The sequence below is a fragment of the Rhinolophus ferrumequinum genome, chromosome 2 (genome assembly GCF_004115265.2).
Source record: "Rhinolophus ferrumequinum isolate MPI-CBG mRhiFer1 chromosome 2, mRhiFer1_v1.p, whole genome shotgun sequence".
Classification (NCBI taxonomy): domain Eukaryota; kingdom Metazoa; phylum Chordata; class Mammalia; order Chiroptera; family Rhinolophidae; genus Rhinolophus; species Rhinolophus ferrumequinum.
In genome coordinates, this window is record NC_046285.1 from 48,083,248 (window position 1) to 48,100,046 (window position 16,799).

General features: G+C 39.4%; 1 protein-coding gene across 1 annotated transcript in view; it reads right to left on the bottom strand.

Annotated features, from left to right (window-relative positions):
* Window positions 1-2,042: 2,042 nt before the first annotated feature.
* HACD2 (3-hydroxyacyl-CoA dehydratase 2) overlaps window positions 2,043-16,799 on the bottom strand; it is an 88,368-nt gene continuing 73,611 nt past the window's right edge. The window contains 4 exon segments of the mRNA XM_033127098.1: window positions 2,043-5,118; window positions 10,068-10,231; window positions 10,233-10,251; window positions 13,374-13,495. Of these exon segments, the coding sequence (XP_032982989.1) occupies window positions 5,037-5,118; window positions 10,068-10,231; window positions 10,233-10,251; window positions 13,374-13,495 (387 nt within the window). The 3' untranslated portion in view covers window positions 2,043-5,036.

Below are 16,799 nucleotides of genomic sequence, written 5' to 3' on the forward strand. Positions count from 1 at the left end.
GGCCCAGGCCACCCTCCAAAAATATCCAGACAGAAGAGTGGGAAACTGACTCCCTGAACATTTCAAAGATTAACAAGCAGGCTCTCCGTTAAACACCTGCTTTCTCAACAAAAGCTGACGGCATTTTAAAACCAAGCAGCCTACAGGGTCCATGCTGCTGCAGAGGGCTCTATAGTGAGAAGTGAATAGATGGAGCCTCAAAGCATGCATCCAAGATTGATTTCTTTGCTCCAAAATAATTGTGATTTCCTGTACTTCTCCAGAATATGCTTTAAGATCTGACTGCCCTTTCTCTATATGGACAATAGGGATCTATGACTAATTTTCATTAGTGCACCTTTCTGCCCCCTCCGCGTCCTTGGGTTCCCAAGGACCCGATCGCTTGCGAGGTGCTGCCCCCCAGTGGTGCAGCCCGGCTACAACAGTACGGGAGGTAGAAAGTGTTGGGGCTTGAACCAAGTGCAGCATCTGGAAAGGTTTCTGGATTACATCCACCAAGGTCAAAGACAGATGCAAAAGCGCTGCTGTGGTAATAAGTCTGTTCTAGAATTAGTGAGCAAAAAACACCATTTCCAAACATAAAAAGATTTATGAAATGGGTACTAGGTGCTTACACACACAGCCTCTCCCACATTTTAGTTTTGCTCATCCGATGAGAATTTTAGGGTGAATTGCGTTTTGTGGGGAAAACGATTATTTTTGGTAGTGAAACCTACCCCTAAAGGGTGTCTTTAAATTTGGAAAAAAAAAAAAGTTAAGTAGTCCCTCACATGTCTAAAAGAAAGTGTTTGTCAAAACACCACACAGCCCTCTTCTAACTCTGGTTCGCAGTCGCAGGCAGGGAATGTTAGTACGTATGGCTATTTTTGGTAATAGTTGCTGAGAACAGTTTCTTCACCACTAAACTATATGACAATGAGCTAGTCTATGTGTAAGGCTGCAATTTTTAAATAAATAACATGAGAAATTGCAAAGCTAGTCTTCGTTCTTGTTCAAGAGAACAGAACACAGCAGTATTTTTGGAATGCTGTGTAACAGTAGGTCTCTTAATTATACCAATGGTAATTCCTCAGGCTGGGGCTTATATTAACATAGTACACATAACTGCCACAAAATATGACAATGACAAATTAGGAAGCCCTGGTTCCCATTAGCACCCCAAGATGGTAGAGGTGGTATTGTCTGGGTAGCCTCTGCTATTAACTTTACCACCTGGTCCTCAGTTTCCCTTGAGCTTATTTCTCTTCATGAATAAAAAGCCAATGTAGAGATTCGACTCTAGACGAGCAGAGAGGTGGTTCTAACCACTGTGCCGCTAACATCTAAGCCATGACCAGACAGCATTCAGAAATTGTTCCCTTTGGGAGTAAAGACGACACTCTTGGACAACGGTGACAGTTAACTCTGAGGGAAGACCTGGTAGAATCAGGTGGGGGCATGTCACTGCTGGAGGGACCTGCCTGAGATCACCCAGAGAGAAATAACTACTGCGTTTCCCCGAAAACAAGACCGAGCCGGATCGTCAGCTCTAATGCGTCTTTTGGAGCAAAAATTAATATAAGACCCGGTCTTATATTATAAAAGACCTGGTCTTATAGTAAAATAAGACCCGGTATTTATATATATTGTATATATATTATATTATATTAATGTTATATTATATAAGACCCAGTCTTATAGTAAAATAAGACTGGGTCTTATATTAATTTTTGCTCCAAAAGACGCATTAGATAGAGCTGATGGTCCAGCTAGGTCTTATTTTCGGGGAAACACGGGACAGGAAGATTCCCTCGTCCCGCTGCACCTAGGTTAGAGAAGGACTCGGTAAGCTTGAAAACTGGCAGGAAGAATGATTTGTTTAGAAATGTCTTAATATATCTGTCTGTTTTCCCTGTAAGTGCAGAACCATTATGATTAGCAGAAATACATTTTAAAACTGTCAAAGAAAAGAGCTGGACTCCATAGCAGCACAGAAACTCTTCCATATTCCTACACAACCACTTTCAGGCCAATTTAATGTGAAAAATCACCATGCTCAATGGTCAGTATTTCAAATCCAGGCAGAGCACACACCAGTTTATTTTGAAATGCAACACAGATCAGTATTTTATGAATACAACTTCTTACTACATTATCAGGTAAAAACAGCTTCCAAATGCATGCATAAAAAGTTAAGCATAGTCTTTGAACTCCTTATTTCTAAATATACAAAAAATACATTTAAATTATAGAATTTTAGTGAATCAAAGACCTATAAAATTACAATTTTGGTTTTCACAACATAGAAAAAATACAAAAATGACTATAATATATATACGGTTGTGTAATTTTTTTACCCAAATTTCAAAGGAGCAGTATGTACTGATTTTGATATTTTGTTTTATCTGAAGCTCAGAATTGAAAATAATTTGTAGGTTGTACCACATCAATGCCAACCTTTTATTACCAATAAATAACCCAAAGCACAAGTGGAAACGAGGGCACGATCTCTTCAGATGCCTCTTTAATGCTACCTCTCCTGTTGGAAGTTTGGTCCAGAGGAACGTTCTAGTCTGGGAGGTGCTGGATTCCATGAGGAACTCTCTGGTGCCTTTGATAACAGGCAGTATGTGTTAAAGGAATGATCCCAGATTAGCAAACAGAACACAGCAAGATGCGGATTAGCAGCTTGTGTCTACAAGGCACTGCGTACCTCACAGAAGTCTGTGACAATGAGCTAGTCTATGTGTAAGGCTGCACAGATGCCTTACACATAGGACCAGACGGTGGTCCCCAAGGTGGGGATCTGAAACACCCCATCAGGGGGACAGCTGGGCAGATGGTTCCTTTTACTATGCCCTGAAATGAGCATGGTAAGTCTGACAAAATACCCACCAAACACCACCTTCCTCATTCACACTTCTTTGTAAGAAGACAGGACATTTGGTGGGGTTAGATGGTCTCAATTCATAAAAGAATGCCACCACTTCAAAGGAAAAATTAATTCATGTTAGAAATAAAGAAATCAGTTACTGAGAAAGGTGACTTGAGGACACAGTGGCATGCCTTACTTATCTGCCATAAGCATTAAAATGTTTGATGTACAAAAATAAACACTGGGGTTTGAGACCCTTTTTGAGAAGGGAGTTGTTTGCTGTGTTCTTATTGCCAAAGTCCAATTTGATGCAATACCACTGTTTGCAACAGACTGTTTTTCATAAATTGTGACATTATAAGAGAAGCCCGAATAAAATGAATCCAGCAATCCTGAAAACCTGCATTTTTCATCCCATCTTCTATAACTAAAGACTGAAAAAATCTTATCCACATTAAGTAATAAGGCTAACATAACCCAAATTGATTCTATTTTACAGTAGAAATACATTTTGGAAAAAGAAAAAGAAAAAAAGCATGACAAATCTTTCCCACATATTTTGTTTATCAAGTACAAGAACAGATTATAATCTCAATATGCCACAGTTAAGAGTGCTTGCTGACTTTAAGAAGCAGAATTTTAATGTTCAATTCAAAAATAGCTCATTACACATCTGCCTGCATTAAATTTTAAGCTGCATATTTTCTTCTCATTTTCATCTTATTTTCAAGCCTCTATGAAAATAAGCATTTAAAAAATTAGTTTTCTATTATGACACTTTCTGATGTTAGCAATTATATTTGAAATATCTACTCAGTAAGCTAGTAAGCTAGATATTCAAAGTTTTAAAGATCAACCAATTAAAAAAAAAAAAGGAAAAAAAAAAAACGGTTCCATAAAGAACATCCTGTAAAAATCTAATGCATGTCTAAACTAGGGCTTTATATTTTCATCCAACCCTTTTTGAAGAGTCTTAAATGCACGCTGAGCAATTACCATGGCACAAAGACATGGTGTTAAGAGGACAATGTCCACGTGACCCGAGTATGTCTGGCTGCTCCAACGTGCGGGCTCATACTGCTTTTGGCTCATGACTGCCTTACTGGAACACTCCACTGCCTCTGCACTTACCACTTGGTGGGAATCACATAGGACCATAATTAGGAAAAGGATCCACATAGAAGTGAATGAAAATTTAAACATAAAATAAAAGGGTGTAGAAAGCTAAGCCTGAATGTTCTTCCGGACTACGTTCTCAAGTAACACCTTCATGTGTTTTCAGTTAAGTATAGATTCTCTGCTCCTATGCGACTAGACTGGTTTCAGGTCCATAAAAGAGAATAGCTATTGGCAAATACATACTCAGAGGGATTCTGAGACTAGAACTGTGAAAGGTACTTGTCATTACTAGCGATGGAGCTTTCCCTTTCAAAACTGACATTTTGCTAAAATATGAGTGAGGCTGAGCCCCAGATAAGGTAGGTTTCTCTACAATGTGCACATACGTATTAAATCCAAGCTCGTTTCTTAGTGGCAGGCAGTAATGACTCAATTGAAAACAAACAAAAGGGTTCTAGTTGTTTCTGATTATGGGCATTACCCAAAGCTTCATAGGCATTACACATGTATATTTCATTCACTAGATATGAGGGCCCAGCCATAACTTCAGAGCATTCCAGAGAACAAAGTTTGCTGTTTCAAAAATACAAAGTTTCCAGCATGCAGTCAAGCACTTTGAAAAAGAGAGAAAGCTAAACACACTGCAGACTGAAACAGAACTCTACTGCAAGCTGGCATTCTGTTGGTACAACTTCATTACTCAGACTGTAACTCTCAAGTATGCAGTGTTACAGATCTTTATTTATCAGATACAGGAAGGAAAACAGGAGGATATAAAACGCCAAAATCCCTTTCTAACGCCATCATAAATATTGGGAACTTCTGGTTTTGAAAAAGCATGCTGAATGGACTGGCCAGGATGTTTTTAGTAACAGCTTTTTGTTTTGTTTTATAAAATCCCAGGCCCGTGTGACACTGGATTTTGTTTTTTGTTGTATTTTTTTTAGTATTTTAAAAATAGTCCTTACTTATTTTCTATGAAACGTATTGGGAACTCAAAAAGTCTGCAGCATTTTTTTGTTATTGAAAGGTTTGTTTTTTGGAGGGGTGCAGAAAATAGGAATTATTCAAATTTCTTGTGTTCTTCAGTATGAGAAAGGACCTTTCTTCTCTGGTGTATCATGTGGAAGTATAACTGGGGAAAACTGGAAAGAAAAGAAAGAATTGGTTAAAGAGATCATTTAAAACTGCATGTTCTATTTAAAGCACGTGGACTTGAGGTCCCCTATGACTCTCCCACTATTTTCTCATCCAGTGGCCGTGGAAGGTGATAGGGCAGGCTTGGGGAAGGGGAAGGAAAACACAGACAGAGAAACCTACCTTCTCTTGCATTAGCCAAGGAGGAAGGCTGCTATGGACTGGAACGACAGACACTTTTGTCACTATTGCTACCAATCAAGATGCCACAGAACCGCCAAATCATACTCTGTACACTCTCATATTATCTTCACATTTATTTTCTGATTTTACCACAACTAGGTGAAGAATTCAGGTGATGGAGTTATTACCCGTTTCACAGAGGAGGAATGCAAGCCCCAGACAGGGTAAGCGACTTGTCTGGGGTCCCACTGCGTATCACTGATAGAATCAGGATAAGGCTCTGGGCTCCCGACTCCTACTCTCTCCCAAAAGAACTTCCTGAGAAGGGTTGTTCCTTGAATGGGAAGACTGAGGGGAGGGAGGAGTGCTACGGCAACTGATCTGAACACAACTAAGCCAGGTTTGAAAGTAGAAAAAGTCCTTATGAAAAGACAGCCAGTATCTTAGGCACTGGAGATTCTGTTCTTGGTAAAGATTATTTTTAAAGGTACTGGTTCTCAAATGAATGGGGTGGTCCTGCCTCCCTAGGGATATGTGGAAATGGGGTGGGGGAAAGCATTTGGTGTGGCAAGCTACTGACATTTAGCACATGGAGGTTGGGATGCTAAACCCTGTAATGTGTGGCATCCCCCACAACTAAGAGTCGAACCACTCCAGATACCTAGTGTCCTTGCTGGGAAATGCCCGTTTGAGCTACTTGGCCCTCCCAAGGTTACTGTAAACTGGAGGGCTCCATACCCATGTAAAAAACTCCAGCGAGATAATACTGGCTATCCTTCCTTGCCTCCCTTTCTCAACAGCTCCAATACTTGTTTTTTTAAGAAAACAACCTGTATTTTGGGGGAGGGTAATACCTACTACTGCCAACTCTCTTGGACAGTTTTTTCCTTTTTAAATGAGTTCCAGGTTGGCCAAATTTCAAATGATCCTCCAGAAGTACTCAAAGCCATCAGCAGGCACGTGCACATAGACCTGCTAAACTGCAGAGGAGGCCCTGATGCTAAACAGGGATGCCATCCACTCCACTCACTATTGCAGGAAGTATCACAGAAGAAAAGACCAGCTGTGCATATAATTCAACAGTGAGATAACTATTTTTATACAAAAAGCAGAAAATTGACAGGCTCTATAATCTAAAAACTGGAAGTAAAGATATAATTAAACCATAAGGAATGCTAATTGCAATCATTTAAAAATGTGGGACCAGTCACATTTCTATAGATATGCTTTAATAAAGGGAAACATCGTGGCGAAGGACGCTGAGAACATTCACACTAGCTGCATTTGTGATTACCACACTCCATGCAGGGCGGCCACAGCCTCACAGCGAGTGCAGAGGGAGGAGGGAGGACAGTGGCCTAGAAGCCATTCCTTGGGTCCTTAGAGGCAGTTAAACCAAGATGGCTGAGTATCACCCCCGTAGCCACGGGCCTGCTGCTGCCAGAGCCAGCGGTCAGACATGGAGGGCAGATATGGATGGACTTTCATTCTGTTATGTCTTCCCAGCGGTTTCTCAGTGCCTAAGAAAAGGAACGTGCACGGGGGAAGCCAGGGGAGTGGGATACTTGGGTTTGAAGGTTCTCTACAGCTCTAGCATCGACTTCTTGGTGATGAGAACTTGGATACACTGTCTCCATCTAAATTACCCACATGTTCGGGCTGAACCCAACTATAACGGCTGAAACAATTCCAGATTCACTGGGCTATAATGAAGGACTAACCCTAAGAAAATCTTACCCCCACGGTGGCCTATTTAGAATTTCCACTTCCTGCTCTCCCAGTTCAGGACACAGAATGGCAATGGTTACTGTGTGTGTGTGTATGTGTGTGCTCACGTGCATGCGTGTGCACGTGTATGTCTCAGTGTGTTGGGGTAGGCTGGGGAGGGTGTGGGTACACTGTGCCCACCTTCCTGTAAGAAGATGGCTCTCTTCTTTCCAGGGAGAAGAAGGCTTGGAGGCTGAGAACACCGGAAATGCTCAGTCTGGGACAAGTTTCCTTCTCAGTTTCTTTGAAAACCGGAAGTGTGGTTATGGTTACTGGCAACCTGCAGCGCCCACTTCTTGGTGTTCTCACCCTATTTCATGTTCTTAGCCTTTTTGGAACCCCCACCTCTAGCACCAATTTTCACCAATGTGGGGAGGGAAATGTAAACAGGGGCTTCGATGTCCTGCAGACACTGCATATACTGCCACTACAGCACAGCATGAGGGGGCACCTTGCAAGGGATGCCAAAGCACCCCAACACGAGCATCTCCCCTGGAACCACAGCTAATGGGCCACAGTTTGGGCTACACGTACATCAATGCAATAGGTCAAGATCATTAAAGCAGGTCGTAATATGTGCATAGAATCAACTTCCCGTTAAGAAGATTGAAAGAACTTATGTTGTGAAAGAAAACCAAATTTGGTAAAGAAGACTGCCACTCCTAATTCTGCATTTCTTCTTATAAATACAAAGTTGTAGAAAGATAGAAATGTGCAGTTGGCTGGGAATGAACTGTACAAATTGGTCTCAACATTAACAACCTAAACTACTGAAAACATCCAGGGCAACTGGCCCGGCCAGCAGCGCAGTGAGTGCCAGCAGATACAGATGATTGCAGCGGGCTGCCATCCTGAGCTGGGTGGGGAGCCAGGGATTTGGAGGGAATCTTTTAATCTTTATTTGAAATGAACCTTTTTTCTTTGTCTACAAGAGTTAAGCTGTCTTTAAAAAGGAAAACTATTACATTTTACCCACGCCAAGTTCTCTTACCAAAAGGAGGCTGGAAATGGAAGGGTAAGGGAACGAGGTACAGAAAGCAGACTTTTCCTGAAAGAAGGTCTGCCCTACTCTTTAAGAGAGTAGGTTTGTGTTTGCTCGTCTTTTAAAGCCAAGAAAGAAAACCCCACAGCACTGGGTTTGTTTTCCTTTAGGGCTAGTATCAGGGAGGGTGGCATGGGCTTGACCAGACCCCTTCTCTGTATCACGAGGGTCAGCAGGCAGCGGCCCTGGTTGGCCACCAGAACAGACAGTCTGGGGGTGCACACATACTCAGGTGGCCCTGGAGAGCCATTTTGAGAACGAAGCCTGCTTCTTCGACAGACTAAAAATCTTACAGCAACTCTGAAGCAGGGGCCCCAAATTACTGTCACTGTGGCAGGGCCTGGTTATCGGTTTGATTTTGTGTGATACCCTCCTTGCCTCTTTCCCAGTTATCCCAAACGGAATCTATCTCCTATTCATTCAGAAACTTGTGAATTTAAATAAATCCTGGGGTGCTCACTAGGATAACCTGTGTTCCTCTGGGTGTGGCAAAACAGCAACTAAAAATTGTTGTTCTAGAGACTGGAAATTGAAACACTAAGGGAAACAATATGAGAAAGGTGAAAAGCTGTAGTTAATTTTCATGACTTAAAATTTTAGACTCTTCCATATTTAGCTTTTGTTTGATAATCAACTACCTTTTACATTTGAGAGAGATGGCCTTTAAGCCACCATGGTTTCAGCACCAAAGAGGAGGACTTGATAATTACTGAAGGGTGGGAAATGAATCATGGAGCAGTACTGCGTCCAAGAATTTCTCCAAGATAAATGTTCACATGAAATCTGGATGCAGTTTTTCCCTCAAAATGCAATGAAATACAGTTTTTCCACACAGCGACACAAACATGTTGCTTATGATGTTAGGATGATTCATGCAGTGAATGCTGTGGGCTGATGAAAAGCCCAACCCTCCTGTCTGAATCTAACCTGAGGTTCAGAGGGAGAATATAGCACCTTGTAGACTAAAATAAGATTCAGAGTCACAGTGGCTACAGAAATAGCCAAAGGAGTACAAGCATTATATGCCCTTGGGTAGAATAAGATCCTTTTGGATACGTGGAAATCGATCCCAAGGTTTCAACTGAACATCAGAATTCAAGAAAAGGATTAACAACTCTTCCTCAGCAAACAGGACTCACTTCACAGAAGCCTCAAACATGGCATTTTTCTCTCTTACCAAATACATTGATCGGCACATTGGATTATCCAATGTAGCCCGTTAGCAGGACTAGCAAAATACTGGAAACCATCCTGAAGAGAACACTATGTTCTGTTCAGATGGTTTTAGTGCTTTTTTTTCCAACACAAGAAAATAAGATAGAAAAAAATAAATTAACTATTTTTATTTTTTTATTGTTTCTAGTAACTGATTCCTAAAATAAGTTAACTCTTTGATGGAAGGAGAAATGACTCTGGTGGTGAACACCAATGGGATGTATAGATGATGTAACACAGAATTGTACACCTGAAATCTATGTAATTTTACCAACAACTTGTCACCCTAATAAATTAAAAAAAAAGAAAGGAAAGCTAACTACCAAAATAAATAAATAAATAAATAAATAAATAATAAATAAAGTAACCATCTATTTTGATCCAGTAAAAATGCAAAAATCTCTTTACCGTGTTTTTCAAATACCGTAATAGGCAGTTCTTGAAGAACAGGAAAAAGTCAAGGTAAGGCTTAATGGCTTTTTTTGTTTTCCACTCAGTACCTCCCCCTGACAGTCCATACACTGAGAAGGGCTGATTTTTGACAGCTGTATTGAGAACGGTTCATTTTCATTCAACGACCAACAGAGAAAATTCTTCTGGCAGTTGGCCTTCAATAAAAACCAAAGCATTCCCAATAAATTAGATTTATGTTTACCTGGATGCAGTGTAAAAACAAACAAAGGCATTTGATTCTAGTTATTGTACAGCCAATTTTAAAAAACATAAGTAAATATATGCATAACTGTTTACTTACGTGGAATGTAGGAGATCATTATTAAAATTAGGAATGCATAATAGTCAAAGGAGAAATTGTATTTGTTAGGCAAACTGATGGAGTACAGGCCAGCCTGTCTGACAAAGGGCAAAGCAGCATAGATTGTGAGCAGTTCTCCTGACACTCCCATTGGGTATAGCAACAATGAAAAGTGTGTACCTGAACAAAACAAATATTCATCACTGAGGCTCGAAGCCAGCTTTAGTACAAAGATGCACTTCCCACTCTTCAAATCAGTACTGGTCTTTTAGAAAAGCTACTATTTATACATTTTCTGTTTTACCCACTGCTTAAATTCAGGTTTTACAAGCTAGTTTTTGAAAAGGGCTTATAGCAGGTATGTTCCTGCATGTTTTAAAATAAATGCGTTCAGTCAGCCTCAATTTTTGGCCTAACTAAATAAACTCTTCAAAGCAACTCCCTAAATAACCAAGGTGATGACCAATATTGGATAAGAGGAACAATGAGTCATGGTTATATTGAAGGGTCCTGCCCGGTCGGGTGGGGGTGGGGCTTTGCAGGAGTTGAGGGGAAAGGTGTTTGGAGCATGTGTCTAGGACTCCTTAGTGTACACCATGTCTGGTCTGTGGACTGAAAAAAAAATAGCACATCCAATGTGTGTACACTGCTACAATTACTCAAATGTATTGAGGTCTGATAATTAAGTTCACGAACTAGTCCTCGAAAAAGTGCTACTGTGTTTCCCCGAAAATAAGACCTAGCCGGACAATCAGCTCTAATGCGTCTTTGGAGCAAAAATAAGTAGTAACCTATAGTTAAAATAAGACCGGGTCTTATATGAGAGGGTCTTATATAATATAATACCGGGTCTACATTAATTTTTGCTCCAAAAGATGCATTAGAGCTGATTGTCTGGCTAGGTCTTATTTTCGGGGAAACACGGTACTACCTCATTGCTGAATATCACTATGGTCACCTTCAAGTACTATACCTTGGGAAGCTATGCACTGACGGCGTGTCTAATCCACCCTTCAAAGCAATTTTGGAAACTCTTTTTCTGGAATGCCATCAGAGCTGTGGTCTTATTACCCTTGATGTCCTGAATGTCCATCAAAATGTCTTCCTTTCAACATTCCCTTTATCTTTGGATAAAGAAAGAAGTCACTGGGGGCCAGATCAGGTGAGTAGGGAGGGTGTTCCAATACAGTTATTTTTTTTACTGGCTAAAAAGTCTCTCACAGACAGTGCCCTGTGAGCTGGTGCATTGTCGTGATGCAAGAGCCATGAATTGTTGGCGAAAAATTCAGGTCGTCTAACTTTTTCATGCAGATGTTTCAGCACTTCCAAATAATAAACTTGGTTAACTGTCCACTTGGTACAAATTCATAATGAATAATCCCTCTGATATCAAAAAAGGTTAGCAACAGAGTTGCAACAAGTTCATGAACTTAATTGTCAGAGCTCGTACATGCTATTGTGAAAAGGAAACGTGCTAATTTAAAAAAAACATTAAAAAATTCATAATAGCTTTTGGTCACTACGTAACTTTTCAATAAAAATCTACCATTACTATCACATAGGAGAATATACAATTTTTGTCACTTTAAAAGGAATTTTGTTTCAAAAAGAATTCAGAGAGGTTCATCCTATGGCACCACCTGGAAGTCATTCGAGGTGTAAGTATTGCTAAAGAAATCATCAGCTCAGATTTTAAAAAGCCTTTGGCTGCAGCATTATTTACAATAGCCAAAATATGGAAGCAACCTAAATGTACGATAGGTGAATGGATAAAGAAGATATATATGTATGTATGTATCTCAAACATAAAAAATAAAATCTTGCCATTTGCAATGGATGGATCTAGAGAGTATTATGCTATAGTAATTATGTCAGATAGAGAAGGACAAATATCGTATGATTTCACTTATATGTAAAATCTAAAACACAGAACAAAACAGAAATAGACTCAAGATCCAGAGAACAAATTGATGGTTGCCAGAGGGGAAGGAAATAGGGGGGGTGGGTAAAAAGGTGAAGGGGAATAAGAGGTACAAACTTCCAGGTAGAAAATAACTAGGTCATAGGGATGTAATGTACTGCACAGAGAGTATAGTCAATAGCACTGTAATAACTTCATGCCGTGACAGATGATTACTTGGTTTATCTCAGTGATCACTTGTAAGGTACATAAATGTTGGACAACTATGTTGCACACCTGAAACTCACATAACATTGTATGTCAACTATATTTTAATTATAAACAAAATGAAAACATAAAAAATCTTGGTTGTTTGTGGCTGACAGTAAGCACTAGGCTCCAAAATTCCAGGTACAGGAATTGTGCTGAGAAATCTCTGATGATGAAAGGAAGACACGTTCTCTACTGCCAACTTTAGCCATTTAAAGGAAGATGGTACAAAAGAAAGAATCTTTAATTTGCCCATGGAAAACAATGGACAAAAGAATCATTCTCCAATAGTAAAATCGGGGCTTGGTCAATAAAATTTCCCTATAATGAGGTAAACAGCTTTCACAATGCCTGCCCACATTGGTTAGGAGCTGCTATGTTTTCCCCATTCTTCCCTTTTCCTAATAAAAAATGTTTAGTAAAAAAAAAAAAAAAATTCACATACTTTAAGCGTGGAAACAATTGTTCTATGTCTCTAATTTAATCACAGAAGTCGTCTAGAAACGACTGCTTTCTTTCTATGAAATGAAGCATTTGTGCCCCAAGGACAATTTTGCTCCTTTTGCTTTGTCAATTGTTTTCATACTCTTTTCCAACTCAGAAAACTGCTTATAACTGTCTCATGGATGAGTTCAGACAGAAAGATGAACTGTCAACCTTTTATCCAATTCATATGAATATCACCAGTAAAAACAATGAAAGCAAAATAAAACTGATAAGATAAACTGCCATCTCATGTTTGTTATTAATTAAAAATTAATTTAAGAGTAATAGCTTGTTGGCAAAATTGAGAATAGGAGAATTGGACTTGGTCCAAAAACTACCATAATGGCAGAAGCACATCAGTAAAATTTGATACGGACAAAAAAGGGATGCTACATCAAATCTCTATTGAATAATTTAACTGAAAAGAATTGAGCCAATAAAAATAACTTAAGTATAAAAAATGTAAAACAGTGTTTCTATTAATCAAAATTAAGTAGATTCCGAATCCTGATGAAATCTACAGACCAGATTTCTACCCAACCTCTGTCTCACGCAATTTTATTTGAGCAACTTGGAGGCAGGCAGTATTTAAGCAGCACTACAGTGATGGATTTCAAGTTAGTCTTCATTCCCTGTACTTCTTTACCTGGCCCATTTGATGAGGTAAGGCAGATGGTTTAACAGACTGAATGTATAAAAGGAGTAACGGATAATTTCTGTGATTGTCCAGGCAATGACAAACAGGAGGACACTGTCTTCACTCTGCACCTGAAGGAAGAGGAAAACAAAAGCAAAAGCCAAACCACTGTAAGAGAAAGCACTCCCAGTGTGCAGCCCAGCCCACCCCTCACCGAGCTGGGGGGTGGACACAGACACAGCCCCTGGTCTGTCCTCAGTGCGTGCCACATAAAGGAACACAGGTCTATGACAACAAGTGTACAGAGCCAAGCGGGAAGAGGCAAGTGAGAAGGAACTCAGCTTGCTGATGAGTGAGAGAGGCAGGGACTGGAAATTATATGAGCTTTATCTCTCAAAAAGAAATAAACATAAAACTGAAAACAACAAAAGAACAAGATAAACAAATGAAGGAACAAAAACTCATAGACACAGACAACAGTTTAGGGGTTTAGGGCTTTAGAAGAGGGTAAATGGGGTCTAATATATGGTGACGGAAAGAGAACTGACGAGGGGTGGTGAACACACAATGTGATTTATAGATGATGTAATACAGAATTGTACACCTGAAATCTATGTAACTGTACTAACAATTGTCACCCCAATAAACTTAAAAAAAAAAAGAAATAACCATGAGTGAGTTTCACTGGCTAGCCTGATTCAGAGAATGTGAACTGATGTTAGTGGGAACCGAGAGTGGTTAGATAAGAAGGGCAAATTGGTTAAGAGCTTGGAATTCATTAATAAGAATTTTAATTTGATTTGCAAGACAACTTGGAACCTGAGGAAATTTAAAGGAAGGGGAATGTAATGGTTAAAACACAACTGAAGATGAGGCTAATTCACCGGGTAGAATGAATTCAAGTGAGGGAAGAGCTGGAGACCATGTATAATAAGAGGTAAGGCCTATTTATTCTCTTCCACTGGTGACTTCTTCCCCCAGACCAGGTCTGGTTTCACTCAAGGATTATAGAAGCTTCCATGCTAATCACAAGAGGTAGCTAAAGCCAGAAGAGCTTTGGAATTCCTAGCCTCCTCTGAAGTTGTTTTCATGCTGACAAAACAGTAAGAGAGCCCCTTAGGTATTTTTTTAGGATGTTCTCACTAGATGCCTTAGACGCAAATCTTGCACGAAAATCTATTACTGTGGTTTTTAACTTTCAGTACCTCCCCCAACCCACCCGAGCTAGGTTCATCATGATCCTTGATGCTTGAAAACCAATAATATGAAATCACCTTGCACTGCAATTCACTTAAGTTTTGTTGCATTCAAAAATGGTGGTTGGAGAGTTGGATGTAAATACGAAATTCCACTGAGTAAATTGAACAAACTTCAATTGTAAGATGGATCTTTCCTATCTTCCTCTTAACATGTAGTACAGCCAAGGTATATGGCATTCTAACCTTAACTTTTGCTTCTTGTATTTGCAATGTTAATAGTTTTTAGCACTTACATTCTTCCTCAGAAAGTGCACATGGAGCGATCCACCTACACAATGAAATAAGTAGTCACTTACATACCTATTAACTCAATTGCTCTGACAAAGAATTTCATAAATGCAAAGTTACTATTCTCTAAAAATACTAAGAACTTTATACTGTCAAAAGCAAGAGTACTTTTTGTGTTCCTGGTGCTCTCATATAAAGCTAACACCTCTAAAGCTTTCCTGTTTCATTTTTCAGTCTGTCCCCAAATCCTGGCTTAAAACACATCTATAATAAAATATAATTTCAGAGCACATTTTGCTTTCTGATATATTTTGTAATCCTCCTCATCTTCAGGAGAGATGTTTTTGTAGCTGAAGCCTTGCTTAAAGATCTTTGGGTACAACAGTAAGTTCTTCTAATATTTTACACTGTAATCGCCTTGAACGCAGGGAGTGTGTTTTAGTCATCTTTTGATTCCCCAAAGCACTTTATGCGTTTTATAAATAGGAGCTCAATAAATATTTGTGAAGCAAATGAATTCAATCCTAATCAGGTCATTACAAGACTCAGTTCCCTGCTTTTTGAAACCTGATATTAGTTTCTGTGTAGTCTTAATGACCTTCAAGTAGACAGGTAACAAAAATCCCCAGACCTCCCACTTTGACGCAGCCTAGATTTGATTCACCCCTACCCCAACCCCAGTTACACTTGAACCAAAAGAACTGTAACAAACTCAGACTCAGGCTAAATGTGAAAGCAGTCTGCTCCCAGAGTCCAGCTGTAAAGACCATGTCATCATTTTAAAGAGACGGAGGGTAGGGGAAATGACTATTTTGTACAAATGATATATTCAGATCAATATGAAGTGCAACAACATTATTAAGAAGGGACTTGGGCAGAGTCAGAAATCAAGCTTATCTGATTTGCAGATAATTACCAAGTAACATAAAACAGAGGCAGAATGTAATGAGTTAAAACCAGCAAGATCAATGAGACTGGAACACATATTTAGACACCCACATTCAAGCAGCATTATTCACAATAGCCGAAAGGTAGAAACAACACCTATGTCCATCAACAGTTGAATTAATAAACTCAATATGACATATACATATAATGGAATATTATTCATTCTTAAAAAGGAAGGTAATTCTAACTAACACATGCTACAACATGGATGAACTTTGAACACATTATGCTAATTGAAATAAGCCATTCACAAAAGGACAAATATTTATGGATCCCACTCATGAGATATTCAGAGTTAGTCAAAGTCAAACAGAGTGGAGACAGAAGATTATCAAGGACTGGGGTTGGGAGGAAATAGGGAATAATCATTTAATAGGTATGGAGTTTCAGTCAGGCAAGATGGAAAAAGTTCTGGAGGTGGAGGGTGGTGATGGTTGCACAAAATGGGAATGTACTTAATGCAACTGAACCATACACTTAAAAATGGATAAATGTAAATTTTATGTTATGCATATTTTACCACAATAAAAAAAATGTAAAAACCCAGTGAGATCAAATTTAACAAGGCTAAATGCAAAGTAACATGATTCAGCATAACAAAATGACTCCAGTACATAATGTAGAAAACCCAACTTCATGAATCCAAGAGAGATGGAGTTTTTGGGTGAACCACAAGCTTCATGAGCCAGGACGGTACACGTGGCTGTTCAAACCAACCAACCAACCACCCAACCATCCAACCACTGTTTGGCTACACTAAGAGTCTCCTCTCCATAACTCTATTCTAAATAGATTAGACCCCACTTAGGGATCAGAGTCGGTTTGTAAGAAACCTTGAACTAGCAAAGCTTACTTTGGAAAAGAGGGTTAACTACTTCAAAATATCATGTGCATGAGGCATATGGACACGAAACTAATGGAAAAATTAACAGGGAGTAAAACGCCTGATTAAAAATAAGAAAACTAGGCCGCCCTGGTGGCTCAGGCGGTTAGAGCTCCA